At 41.0% G+C, this 14,147-nt stretch overlaps 1 protein-coding gene across 1 annotated transcript in view; it reads right to left on the bottom strand.

Annotated features, from left to right (window-relative positions):
- Positions 1–13,519, bottom strand: part of LOC111672288 (insulin-like growth factor 1 receptor) — a 51,676-nt gene extending 38,157 nt beyond the window's left edge. The window contains exons 1-2 of the mRNA XM_023429682.2: positions 12,620–13,519; positions 5,140–5,706 (exon numbers count right to left, since the gene is read on the bottom strand). Coding sequence (XP_023285450.1) covers positions 5,140–5,706; positions 12,620–12,710 — 658 coding nt within the window. The 5' untranslated portion in view covers positions 12,711–13,519. The remainder of the gene's footprint in view (positions 1–5,139; positions 5,707–12,619) is intronic.
- Positions 13,520–14,147: the final 628 nt, after the last annotated feature.

The raw sequence follows: 14,147 nt of genomic DNA, 5'->3' as shown, positions 1-14,147 counted from the left end.
AATCAAGTCCAATCAGTTTAATTAAACACAGCTGGACTCCAATGAAGGAGTAGAACCATCTCAAGGAGGATCAGAAGAAATGGACAGCATGTGAGTTAAATATGAGTGTCACAGCAAAGGGTCTGAATACTTATGACCATGTGATATTTCAGTTTTTCTTTTTTAATAAATTTGCAAAAATTTCTACATTTCTGTTTTTTTCTGTCAAGATGGGGTGCTGAGTGTACATTAATGAGAAATAAAATGAACTTTTTTGATTTTAGCAAACGGCTGCAATGAAACAAAATATGTCATTATTTAGCTAAACCTGATGAGAGAACCCCTGCTCTCGCACCGCCGCAACCTCAACATAAGCCCTCCGGCATCTTAGGGAAAACCTGCATTCATACACAGAACGTGAACATTTCACTTGTCAGATGGAGCCCGCAGATTTTCCTTATATCGCACAGGCCTAGTTGGTATGGTGGTGGGGGTGTGGGGGTAACTGGGTGTTCTGCTGTCTATGTGTCTGTCTTTCTGGATTCTACCACTAGAAGTGACCAAAGTCAGACACAATACTTTACACAATAGAGAAGTTTCCAGCCATGATTCTTATCTCGAGTTGTAATACCTCAGAAAAGTAACAACTTCATCTTAATTAAACCACAGGTATCAATTTACACAGAGACAAAAGCAGGTCAGTCAAACATGAAACACCCTCTGTCTACATACGCACATTACTTTTGTGTACTAAGAACGTTAATGAATGAGGTCCAATGTCTCATCAGGATATTATGTCAGCTGAGTGACTATAAATATAAATGAGCAAACACTGACATGTCAAGTATGGTAAATTAATCTAGTGGCAGGCTAAAGAACAACCCTGAAGACAATCCTTCTAGTTTAATGTGTAATCCCTTCAGCCTGGGGTTAACAAAAGACAAAAATTCCTTCCAGTAAATCCCAGAAGACCTACTTTGTACTTTAATGATGTGCTTTCATCTCCTCAGACCATACAAAGCACCGGAAAAACATCCCCCATGCTGTTCAATGTGTGAGCGTGTGTGCGGGTTTGTGTGTTTGAGAGAGAAAGAAAGCGAGAGAGAGAGAGAGAGAGAGAGAGAGACAGTGTGTTTGTGTCCCAGCATGCACAGACATGGCTCTTCTTTAGAAGAAGCATATGAGTTATGAACGAGACAAAACACCCAAACCAGATTCCAAAAAACAAATGAAGGAAGTAAACACGGGAGAATGCAGCCCCCACCACCACGACTAAAAAACACTCCACTTTCCCAGAGAAGGAAACAGACTTCAAGCCTCTCTTTTCCCTGTAACAGTTTTGTGAATGTGTTCAGGCCGAAAGCATGTCCTTTATATTAACAGGGCTAGGACTTTTCCCTTCCGTCATTTATTGATCTGATGAATGACCAGCTCTGAAAATACAATGCCTCTGAACACAAAGTTGACTTTCATGTCAGCACAGCATAAGGGCTGTGAGCAAGGCACATATTCAAACAATAGATCCCTCATAAGACTACTGAAGCTTGATTGAGGACATTATCAGAAGGTACAAACGACAATCATGAAAATATAATCCTCCGTGGTACAAAGTCAAATAAACACATATGATCCAAGTACAGCAGCACCAGGCTTTACTCTCTTTATTGCAACATACTACTATCACACACTGGATTGCCGAGCATACATGTAGGCAGCCTCTGATCTGCAGGTACCGGAGCTGCCAGACACCAACTTGAGGAAATCAGCGCTGTTTGGTCAGCCAGCTCGACTACTCAGCCATCGGCCTTCCTTACTTTAATGAAGCCTGGCTTTACAACCACCAGACTTCTCCAATAAACTGCCTAATAAATAGCACAACAATGCGGTCTCTGCAGTGAGAGCAGTAGAGCTCATGTTGTCTGAGATCAATTCTGTTTTCAGGCAGCGGCAGCGGCAACTGATGGCCCATTTGCCCCGGCTGACACACTCCCACTGGAGCCCAGTAGACTGCTTGTGCATCTTCACAGGGTCTTTTCTCCACTTCTTCTATATTTAGTCTATTTGAACTTAACAAAACATGTCAACCTCTCAAGAGAGGAGGATACCAACTGAACTTCAACACATTAGCCATGCCTGAAAGTATCCAATCTGTCTAGTTAGTCAGGTTCTAAGATATGGCCGGGGACAAACAGCGACCGTGAGGCTTTGCAGTAAGGGTGGTGAAATTATCGAGACCCCTAAAAGAAATTTTTCAACTAGGCAACATTTCAACTGTGCAGGCACCAGTTAGTCAAGACTATAGTCGAGCGGAGGTCTGTGAGTATCTGATGGACTGTGGCATCATATTGCTGCAAACAAGAAGAGCTGCTGCAGCACTGGAGTTTGCAGTAGTGTTAACAGAGGTAGCAACAAGTGGTAGAAATCACTGAGACCTGTTGCCAACATGGCGCTGGTTCCTATATGACCGGTGCCTACCGGACTGAAAACAACTAAGCGCAGATTTCTGTTCTTCAGTTTGGTGCCTGAGCTGTCAACTAAAATATTTGCCCTCTGGTGTTCTGAAACAGATGTTACAGACAATACAAGCGTCACGTGCCATTGCTAGTTAACATTATTACACTTGCTCTGATGGTAGCCTACTGTTAGCTAGTAGCTATCATAAACACAGTTAAAATGCCTAAAGCTAAACGGTATTTCACTCGAAAGGATTCCAACACTGCAAAGTGCAAGAAATGTTTAAAAACAATTGCGTGCAAAGGGGAGAACACGTCAAATTTATTGAAGCATCTTGAAAGCAGAAGGATGCAGCGTATTCGACTGCTTACATGACTCCATGCCAAGCACATCAGCCGTCTCGGCAGTGTGGGCGTCCCTGGCCCTGGCAATGTGGAGACAACTGATCACGACGACAGAAGCCTTCCCTCAAGTTAACAAATGCTTGATTTATTAGCAATAATAAAAGACATTCTCTGCTATCGTATCAGCTCAGGGACCATTGAGCCACTGGTACCATTTTAAAACTATCATTGTTGCACCAGTATCGGAAAAAACCCAAATAATACTGAAATCTAAAGTGGGTAAGTGGTAGTAGTAGTAGTTGTTGCAGCAGCAGCAGATGGCTTATAGCCCTTTCAAACCAAAATTAGGTAAACCTGACAGCAGGGAGCAATGTCATCACATGCACATACATGCACCGGGGAGAAAGAGGGAACTGTTAGCTCCTGTGCTGAGTGGCAAAATGGATCCGTCACGTTTCATGTATTGGTGCTCTTACAAATGTTGTAGCCTCCATGTGAGGCACTTCGGTCCATGATTGTGCATTTTAAAAATCTGCCGATTGGAGCCACAGCCCATAAATACCCGTGACTACTGTCATTTGACCCGGGTGCTGAATTGAATGCTGATTGTACCCTTTCACATTGCTGACAAAAGCCTGATGTCGAAGAAGGGGCTTTAGTAGTTGAGGCAATAGTAAGCAGCAGCAGCTGTGGCAGTAGCGCTGGTAATAGAAGCACTACCACCCAAGGTATTTAGCATTAGTTATTGCCTATTTAAAAATAATGTTCAATCTATTTCCTATCCTTCACCACCCCCCACCCTCTGAAAAACAACATGTTGTAGTCTAGACTGGAGACAGAAAGATGGCCTCTTACCAGGAGAAACAGCACTGTGTCTATACAACACTGTTACACTTGACCTCCTTTCCACTGGCTGCTTGTGCAACTGGTACATATAGACAAAATGTTAACGTCAATATCTTTATCACCCGTCAGATTACTTTATAAATTTTTTTTTTTTTTTTTAAAGTCCAGGATGTAATGACCTTCAAGCTACAACATTAACCAAAATCTCAAACAATCCCTAGTCTCACACAATATAAACCTTAGATAAACTTTCACTCCAAGCTCTAGTTGGTTGTAACATTGATGATATATGAATTACAGCTCATTTGATTGATGCTGAAAGACGTCACCAATGGTCAAATAAATTACCAGAATTTTAAATGTATGTTTGCACAAACACAAATAAAGAGGAAGGGTCTACATCTTATTGTGGACTCTAGAGATTTCCTGTTGACGAGAGAAATGATAAATAGCACAGAGTTCTGCTCCTCTACTTGACACCCCCTGGATCATCCTCCAACACCTACATCCATCCAACATGTCTTCCTCCAGCATATTCCACCTCCAGATTTCTTTTCCAGCGTGCCCACACTCTGCCACTCCAACAACCCACAAAGCAGGCCAGGCGTATGTGTGTATGTCAGACATATTTGCATGTCTGTAATTTGCCTGTTTATGTGTGTGCCTGCCTGTATCCCTATCTGCGCTTCAAGTGTGTTTTGATGATGTAGACCACGCGTGTGTGTACATGCATGCAATCCAGGCCAGTCCAGCGACAGTTTCATGTCACAAGACTGAAAACATCAACATGCTGAGTCTGCAGCAAGGCGCCAGTCACCAGGGAAACAATTCAGCCAGACACACACACGAAGTCAGCCAAAACACATTGTCTGAAATGCACCAGCAAAACAAGTCATCTAAAACACTGCAGTCTGAACACAAAATTAGAGGGAGACTACCACAGTCATTGTGCTTGGAGTGGTTTAATCAAACTTTGAAGCATTTACTGCATTAAAAATCAGTTTGTTTAAGCAGGTGAAAACACCATCTGATGCATCTGGATGGCACAAAATAACTATCACAAGACACCCAGATGTGTGACATACGGCCTCTCTCTCTCTCGCAGTGCACTGTGTATGTGCAGTGCACAGGTCACCATCCTTAAGTAAGAAGATGTTGACATTTGACAGCAGTAGTTGCTGAAAATCTTGCATAGCAACAACATGGGCTGAGGCAAAATTGCAGTCTGAACTGACACCTGTTTATCTCCTTCTCTGTGTTCTTAACTTGGATAAACATCCGAGATATATTACAGCAAGGATCTGCAAGTCAGGCAAGTCAATCATGCATTACAACCAGCTTCCTTGACAAACAAAACAACTAAAGTGACAGGTTGCAGGCCTTAACTATGGGCACTGGGTCATTCATTACACTCCCAAATTCATATCTATACAAATCAGGCCAACGGTTAGACTGTCTGCACAGCTCATTTGCACTCAAATCCCTGATGAGATTTCATGTGTGACAGTCTGCTTACCTCTCTGACAGTGATTGGAATTCCAGCAGCGGTAGTTGTAGTTGTTGTTGAACATGGTCTTTCTGCACTGAGGGTTGTTCTCCATGATGCCTGGACAAACATCGCTGCACTCCTTGGACTGCTTGTTCCCTGCAATGTAGTTGTTGAACTCCGCATCCATGATGAGGGACCAGTCTATGGAGTCTAGGTAGCAGAGCTCAGGGTTCTTCTCAATTCGGATGGAGCCGCGTGTGATGTTCCTCAGGTTGTACAGGCCGATGTCCTTCAGGCTGGTCATCTCAAAGATTACCAGGGCATAGTTGTAGAAGAGGTTTCGTCCGCGGATGACGGCGAGGTTGGGAAAGAGCGTGCTCAGACTGTCCAGGCCGGACACCCGGAATAGCAGCAGGTAGTCAGTGATCATGGTTAACTTGGGAAAGCTGAGGGAGCGGAAGACTTCCTGGTTGACGTTATTGTTGTTTTTGTCACCGATGAGGAGGATCTGTAAGTAGCCCTCCACCACTGTGCAGTTCTCTAAACGCCTGAATTCACTTATGTCGTTGCCAATGTCGATGCTGGGACCGCAGACTGCAGGGCGAAACAGAAGGAGAGAGTGAGATGACTGTGTGAAGCCTTATATTCAACAGTAACATACAATACATTCAGAGAGGGTTCATACATTTTGTTATGTAATAGCCTTATGCTAAAAATTAAAAAAAAATATTTTCCTCCATCATCAATATACACTCAATGGCCCATAATAACAAAGCTAAAAAAGAATTTTAGAATTTTTTGCAAATTTATTCAAAAGCAAAAAGTGAAATATCACATTGCCCCTTGTTATGACACTTGAAATTTAGCTCAGGTGCCTCATATTAAGTAGTTAAGTAATTAAGTACTTTATTCTGTTTTATTTCTTTGCTGTCTTTTTATTGCATGCTCTCCACAGTAATCATAACACTTTCATCATCATAACAGGATAAATAAAATAGCCCTGCTTGTTTTTTTAAGCTATGCAGAAAAACAATTACATGAGAACATTCTTAAAAATGATCTGGATATTTCATAATTTACTGACTCACTCTTTGCAATAAATAGCTGTTAAATGAAAGAATATACAAAATGATGTTCTCCATTCCTGAAATAGTGATATTTACAAAGAGATGTTTATCCAATACACTTTTTAATATTGACAGTACACTTGAGCTGTGCTGTTGTTGACAGAACATGTTTGCCTTGCTGTTCTCATTTTCAATGCCAACTTAACATGGTGTGACAAAGTAAATTCAAGCTTAGGTTAACAGTGCAATAAAGTTTGGATTGTTCTGCTTTCAGGTTATTGTTGCTTTTGTGTTTACCTAAAATGACCCCAATTTTTTGTTTCACATCTGCTTTTATGAAGCTTTCAGAATACAATGACATTAAAGGCCTGTAAACTGTTCCGCTAGAAAAGGTATCATCCATAAAACATGTACACACTGTCAGATGATTAAATACAGTATTTGTGATAAAACAGCTTGTAAAACAAAGGGCAAAAAGAATCATGGGGGAGTTTCACAAGTGCTATGGCAACATCATTCTTCATGAAACAAGAGTCTGCAGCCACGGTGGGAGCTCTGTGAGGCACAGTGATGCTTTGTGCTAAATGCTAATGTTAGCATAATATTAGCATTTAGCAGAAAGCATCACACAAAACAACAATGCTAACATGTTTATAATGTTTACAATGTTTTACATTCACTATCTTATTTTAGCATGCTAATTGGCACTAAACCCAAAGCACAGCTGAGACTGGCAGAAATGTGATTAGTTTTACAGGTTTTTAGTACAACTTGACTGATCTTATGATAAGAGTTTGTTGAAAAGTTAAGAAATCACCAGTTATTACAATTCATCCATGAATGTCTGAACTTAATTTCATGAAAATCCATCCAAAAGTTGTTGAGAATTTTCACTCAAAACCACTCGTCAATGTAATGTTGGTGCTAGTAGAAAAGTCAGGGAATGACCAAAGTGAATAGAATGCATGCTCTAAACATAAACCCTTATGAATGCCATGGCAATTTATATAATAGTTGTTTTCGATATTTCAATCTGGACCAGTGATGTGGACCAACCGACAGACACTGACCCTGCCATCCCTAGAGCCACGCTGCTGACATGCATAAAAAACAACAGTTGAGCGTGAATTGTAGCGCCCCCAACAGGGAAAGTCTTAACCTGTAGCAGTCTTTGTATACATTGTGATCTAGTGAATTGAATATACTGCAGAAGTGAAATGTCTGGGCTTTTGATCAAAGAACAGACATCAAAGAAGGGTTGCCCTTTGATGTGAACAAATTGTAAAAACATGTATTTATGCTCTTTTATGTTTGTTGTAAAATAGATTTGTTCACATTTGTTTTGTTTTTAACTTCTTTAGTGGTGCTTTGATATTTACTGAGACAGTCAGTAAAGTGTGATTCTATTTCGACAGAGAAATGCACTAAACCAAAACAACTATAAAAGAAAAGCATGGAAAAAAGGACCCTGCTCTGGATTCTGTGTGGCCTTTGAATAATCCTAACCCACATCAGGAAAAGTTTGGTAAGGCATGATGGTGATGATCGGTGTTGATAGGTGTAGTGTTTGCCTTTCCAGCTTTTGCTCCCACCTGTGTGCTGTGCTCTAAACAATACTTAGCCTGAAGCCCCAGCAGCACCCACAGAAACATGGAGGCCATTATCGCACATCACTGTGAGGAGGATTTACACTTCAAAGGCTGCAGGGCAGTGAGTCATGGAAAACTCACACCAACCAGCTAACAGGTTGTCACACTACCACTTTAATGCTGGTCTGTAAAGTTTTACTGTATGAATATGACGCCAAGAGGTTTAGGAAAGATAATGCATTCTCAGCAAACAATACATTGTTTTCTTCATTACAACATTTTACAATTAAACATGGAGGCTGGCATAGCAGGTTTAATGAGTATAAATGTCAGTTTTTATTAAGGGATTGCCCTATGAGTAAAACTTGGAGTTAGAGCACTGTGCTGCTGGCTATACATATTCCAGCAGCACATCCAGCAGTCATTTGTACAACACATATCCATGTGTTGTACAAGTGACTGTATAATTTTAAAAGTAAGTAAAAAGCAGTAGTGTATCTGTATCAAATTTGTTTTGTTTTCAAGTTCCTCACCATTTTCTAACTAATTACACACTGAGGTAGAACCCAGTTTCATTTCCCAAAGAACACCATGAACCTTTCTGCTGGCAATGAAAATTGCCCGTCACAACTTGACAGCCTAGCGCAACATGACACATCACAAACCTGGGAAAGTAACTTATCAACTTCACATAAATATCACCGCTTTATATTCTCAGATTTTAGCTTTAACAATGAAATCCTTTACTGCAGGATCAGGAAAATTTTTAAAATAATTATGAGTTTTGTTCTGGTCAAAAATGGTCCATAAAGCTATACTTTTTTTTACCCTCAAATAAGAATGACCAGTGTTCATGAACATGATAGCTAAGTAATCAGGATCTTTTAGTCATGCAGCTCAATGGCTGTAAACATATCCACTGGACAGCCGCACTGGAGTCATGCACGCACAGACAGAAAAGCTACTATGATTGCATGACACTAACCCAAATACAAGCTGCAGGCAAGTGATAAATCAAATTAAAACACATGTGAGAGTAGAATCTCTTAAGGATTGATTGGTCACTACAAACTTTCAGAAACTTTGTCCTTTCCCTTTTGGGCAATGAAAGAAAATGACTAAAAATCACATGTTTCTGTACAGGTGACCAACTCTCTACCATGACTCCAGGAGAGATGCCTTAAAACTAAGCTCAGCTGTGGCTGAAGTTCACTCCAACATAGTCAAGTCAAAACCAGCATCTACTGTGTGAAAGGGGTATTAAATATTCCTGGTGTCACAGCAGACCTAAATGCAGCTCAGAGAAAGGGAAGCACTGTCATTCGTTGTCTTTGATCTTTAGGACAATAAATCTTATTTTACATCTTGGTTTTAAAACTGCATACAGAGCATGAAGCAACAAGTGTAGGCGACTACAGGGCAGGCCAGACGTGTCATCACCAGGGAAGACAGCAATAAAAATATAGACAGTTCATACACTGTTAATCTCAAGTGGATGTAAATTCTCACATGGAAAAGCTCCTTACATTGTATTTTACATTTCAGACCTAATGTGACCTGGAAAATTAAACCCAGCAGGGGTATTACATAGTAAAAAGAGGAAAGAAAAAGGGGCATCCCTACACTACATTACACATATTATCCAATCCTATGCCACTTCACACTTCTCCAACTGGTACAGTCATTGAGTATTTTCAAGAACATGTAGAAATACCTACTAAAAGCATCACCAGACACTAAGAAAAAGGGGCAGATAGTGATACATCATAACCACAAATGAAAGTTGGGACCATTTGTCAAAACTAAGTTAGTAAACTGGCTAAAACAAATTTTAAACAGCCCTATATTTCCCCTATATTTTCCCCCAAAACTCTACAGACAACCAGTATTTCCAATGTAAAAACTTTCCCAAAGTTGACGTCTTTTCCCCCTGCTTGTGACATAAGTTTCACAGCATACAGGAGCTGTGGCTAGTTGCTTGTAGTGTACCAGTGTCCAGCTAAAATGTGTTGAAATGTGAACTGGGTATAATTTGCTTCTCACATTGAAAAGAGTTCACAGCTACATTTTTAAATGATTAGACATGTTAAGAGTGTTTAAATCTTCTCTCGACAGGACATGAGAGCTGCTGGTGTGATTTAAGGCAGGCAGTGCACTGGTATGGCAGTTATGTCTTTCTCTGTAATCTACTTGTCAGTGCACACTGTCAGCGGCCCTCAGCAAGCTGCATACCTGTTAATTCAATCCCAACACCCGGGCCTGTACAAAGACATACTGCCTAGTGGTGTTACATCACAACAGTCTCGACGCTTCACCCTCTGTGGCCTCACTGCAATGCCAGTATGGCCATATTTCATGGGAACTGCTCCTGACCATGCTCGTGAGAATCCTAAACAAAAGTTTCTGATCAAATTTTGCATCTTCTGCATCAGCTATATGAAAATACCGATAGCAGGTGTAGCAGCTTAATAACTCCCCCTCCCTTTCCTCCCACAATGACACATTTTAAAACAGCTGAGTACACAAGCCTATCTCTGCAGCTTTGATGAAGCTCCCAATCACATATTTACGTTTGATAACCTTTTTCCCAGCTGGCTGCAGCAGGGAAACTCTCCACAGCCAATCAGAGGAAATCCAATAGAAGCCCAATACAAAAAGAAATAGGAAGCAATACGCCCTCTAAGTTGGTGTTTCATTCACTGCCACTAGACTGCAGCAACTGTGTTTACTCCTCATTTACATCCTGTTAGTGACAAACTGCCCGAGGGGGAACGTATACATAAATTCTTTTCCACATGAAAGGCAAGGTGAGAAGAAATGCACCAAGAAGCATTAGCAAAAGATCATTCTTGACAGACAAAACTTGTTCATCTGAAAAGCTGTGTCTGCAGCAGCAGGACCTTAACCAAGATCTGCCAGCTGCCCTTTAGTCCCAACTGATACAGTAAACCAGCAGGAATGCTCAGAGTTTAGCCACACAAGGAACCTTTAGACAGCTCCACATAGGAGTGAGAATAAATGTAGGATTTTGATGGGAGCACCTCTCTGCTTTTCCCAGGTTTGTCCTGTAACCACTGGGGCTAACAGTAAACCCCATAACACACAGTTCACAAGCTCCTCACTCTTTCCAATCAACAGAACTTAGTCTGTTTTGCTTGTGAATGTACTTTGGCTTGGTCTATTTTAAAACCCAGACCCTGGTTCAACCCCCTGACCCACCCCTCCCCAACATGTCATGATGAATGGGATGAATCGGGAAGCCTGGTTTACAGTATATCTGGAAACATGGAAAAATTTCAGTTGTGAAGACATAAATATAGAAGCTTTAAATTCGTTACATTTTAAGGTTTTCAAGCTAACAGAAGCTGTGAGTTCAAAGCAGTATAGTTTACTTCAGTGAATTATCATTGGACTACAGTCTATATGTTTTTGCTATTTTTTGCCTGATGGGAGGATGTTGCTGTGCCTGCTCAACGCAACTGCAGCAGTCTGGTATTCATGAAAATATTTCCAAGGTCAAGGTATCTCCAGGTTTGTTCAGCAAAGGAGAATAAATGACAAGTGTACTCAGGAAAAAGCATAGTCATAGAACAAACAGTGTTCGTTGATGTAGTTTCAGTAAATCTTCTGGGAGTGATATTAAAATGGACAGCCTTTTATAAAAAAAAAAAAAAAAAAAACACCTACACGCAAAAGTTGTGTTTCTCCAGTCAGGTTAGGTCAGGTCTACATTATCTCATCAGAAAACCTCAGTAAGCTAATGAAATATGAGGCCATATAAGAGACCAAGTTCTTCCATAGCACAGACCTGAGTCTAAACCCTTAACTTCTTACTGTATGCTGCCCCTCTCAGATCCCAGATGGACTGGGCAGGACTCTAAAGCCATGCATTAACACTGGGCTTCCCCATCCTCCTCTAACAAGTTCTGAAACACATCAATGAAAAAATATATGTAGTTTCCCTGCCTGCGTTAGCTTATTTATTATTTGTTGTCATTTTTTATCTAGTGTATAAACAGCTGACTTTGCCAAGGTTCTTGGTACAAACAGGTCAAGGGACAACAGACTTATGCTTGCCCACATTTTGCAGAACTTTTCAATCTGAAAATAATTTATCACATTTTTGCAGCAGAGGAAGGACAAGCCTGAATAAACTCAATTACCCACTTTTTTTATTTCTCAAATCATTTTTTTTTTTTTACAGATACCTTCCATTTCTTGTTGATTATGATTCACCACATTATGACTCAGAGCTGACAGTGTGGTGTATATACTCTACAGCTTGACTGACTTTCTCCACTGGCTGAGTCATGGTAAAGTTATTTACCAACACACTTAAACTGACTTATTTTGTGGTGTGTTTGAAAAAAACAAATTACAACATTATAACTAGACTTTGCTAGTAGACACAGCATTCACCATAACCAAATTACCTACACTTATTTGCACAACTTAAACAATAAAATATTAAATGATTTTACCCACTAAACGAAATTCTATTTTCTCCATACATATATAGTACTATATTGTGAGATGCTTAATGTAAATTCAAATCTTCTCCTCCTATAACCTCATAACCACACCGTGGCATACAAGATTTATTCTTGTCCATTTCCAATATACTAATCTTTCTGAATATTTTCGCCATAAATGCACAAAAGTGATGTGTAAATTACTAAGAAAACACTGATGTCTCTATTTCCATATTAGATATATAATACAATGTATGCTGTAAGACAAGGTGTTTTCATCGTAACTTTATTTAACGTATGTGAAGAGTGCTGGAGCATGGCGCATGAAAAAAAAAACAATGTTTCCCCGTGTGTAGTAGTGGGGAGTAGCATTACTTACTCTCTGCGGTGGCGGGCCGGAGGCAGGACGACAGACCCAGCATCAGACCCCAAAACAAGGTCAAGCGGTTCCTTTCCGTTCGAGACCTCATTCCTGGATGAGTAAATCCTCCCAAACCATGTAAATAAATATGTTGACGGGGAAAAAACGTCGGCACAACGTGGTCAAAATTCTTAAAACGCTTTTTAAATCTTCAGCCAGCACCTTTTAGCTGTTAGCCGGCTAAATGAGCTAATAGCTAACGTTACTACAAACAGGCTAGCAGGATAGCTCTCACGTTTGCTAATGGGAGTCCAGTCGTGCTCCAAAATCACCGATTTATTTCGCTGGCAAGAAAATGTGTATTCATTGTTCTTTTTATTACTGCCGAAAACAACACCGCATTGATGTGTATAATGAAACCAATGCGGCTAAACCAGCGGTGGGGATTCCTCTGTAATCCGCATCTTCACACTCCATATCTGGAGGAAAAAACGTTCAACGTCCCGCTGCTGGAGGATCCTCAGGAGGCAGAAAACGGGTCAGACCCCCTTAAAATCGGGATGGAAAGAGGCGGTCTGGGGAATATAATAACATATCAAATTGATACACTGCCGCCCTGTGTGAACGACGACGTTTGTTTCGAAATATCCAGGATAAAATCTGGTTTCAGACCGCAGCCTCCTTCTCCTCCTCCTCCTCCTCCTCAGCCGCTCATCATGCACACACGCACCGCGTTGTTGTGGTAGCTGTAATTCACCTTCAAATCAACGGAAAATTGAGTATTTGACCTTGTTGCTCTGAGTCAGTCAAGTCCTTTGGTTGTCTAATGCCCTCCGTCGATAGATAGCTGAACAGGTCGTATAGCTAGACAGATTAATGTACAGGTACATACACAGTCTCTTTCGGTCAGTCTGCAGTCTGCCGTGTTCGCTGTAAACACGGCGCCGTGCGCAGAGATCGTCTCTGTTTCTAAAGATGAATCACTCGAACTTCTGCCCCGCCTTCCAGTCTGTGAAAGTGGGCGTCGCTCCTACTGCAGTTTAGCCACCATTGGAGAGCAGTTACCATAGTTACCGTTCTGGTACTCATCACAAGAAGTCCAGTTTTATCTGTGTATGTTTACAGTGTCTTGGTCCGAACAAACCGTAAATAATATTTGCATCAGGACTCCATATCTCATCGCTCTATCATTATTTTTTGCAATAGAGAACAATATTACTACGCCATATTTCCTCCAACACTCACAGTAGAAACACCAGAAGCAATTATAAGGTGGACCGTCACTCATCAAATAGAAGCACATAAATAAACACTCTCCAAATTGACGAAATCATTCATTTGCCGCCCTGTTCATGGAAGTGCACATCGTCCGATAGATCAGAAATGCAGTCAGAGTGAGACCTCGTGCTTACTTCTCCTCTCTGCTCACCGCCGTAGCGACTCCGTTTACGACGCGGTGTGATGGAAATCCGGGATACTGATCCAGGATCAGGGTTGTTTTGCTTTTCACAAATACTCAGCGGAGGGCTTCCTATGCTGAGATCGT

This window comes from Seriola lalandi, unplaced genomic scaffold, assembly GCF_002814215.2.
Source record: "Seriola lalandi dorsalis isolate HSWRI2012SDOR001 ecotype SW California unplaced genomic scaffold, Sedor1 jcf7180002054898, whole genome shotgun sequence".
Taxonomy (NCBI): Eukaryota; Metazoa; Chordata; class Actinopteri; order Carangiformes; family Carangidae; genus Seriola; species Seriola lalandi.
The sequence above is the reverse complement of the archived record's forward strand: the minus strand, read 5'-3'. Positions and strand labels throughout refer to the sequence as shown.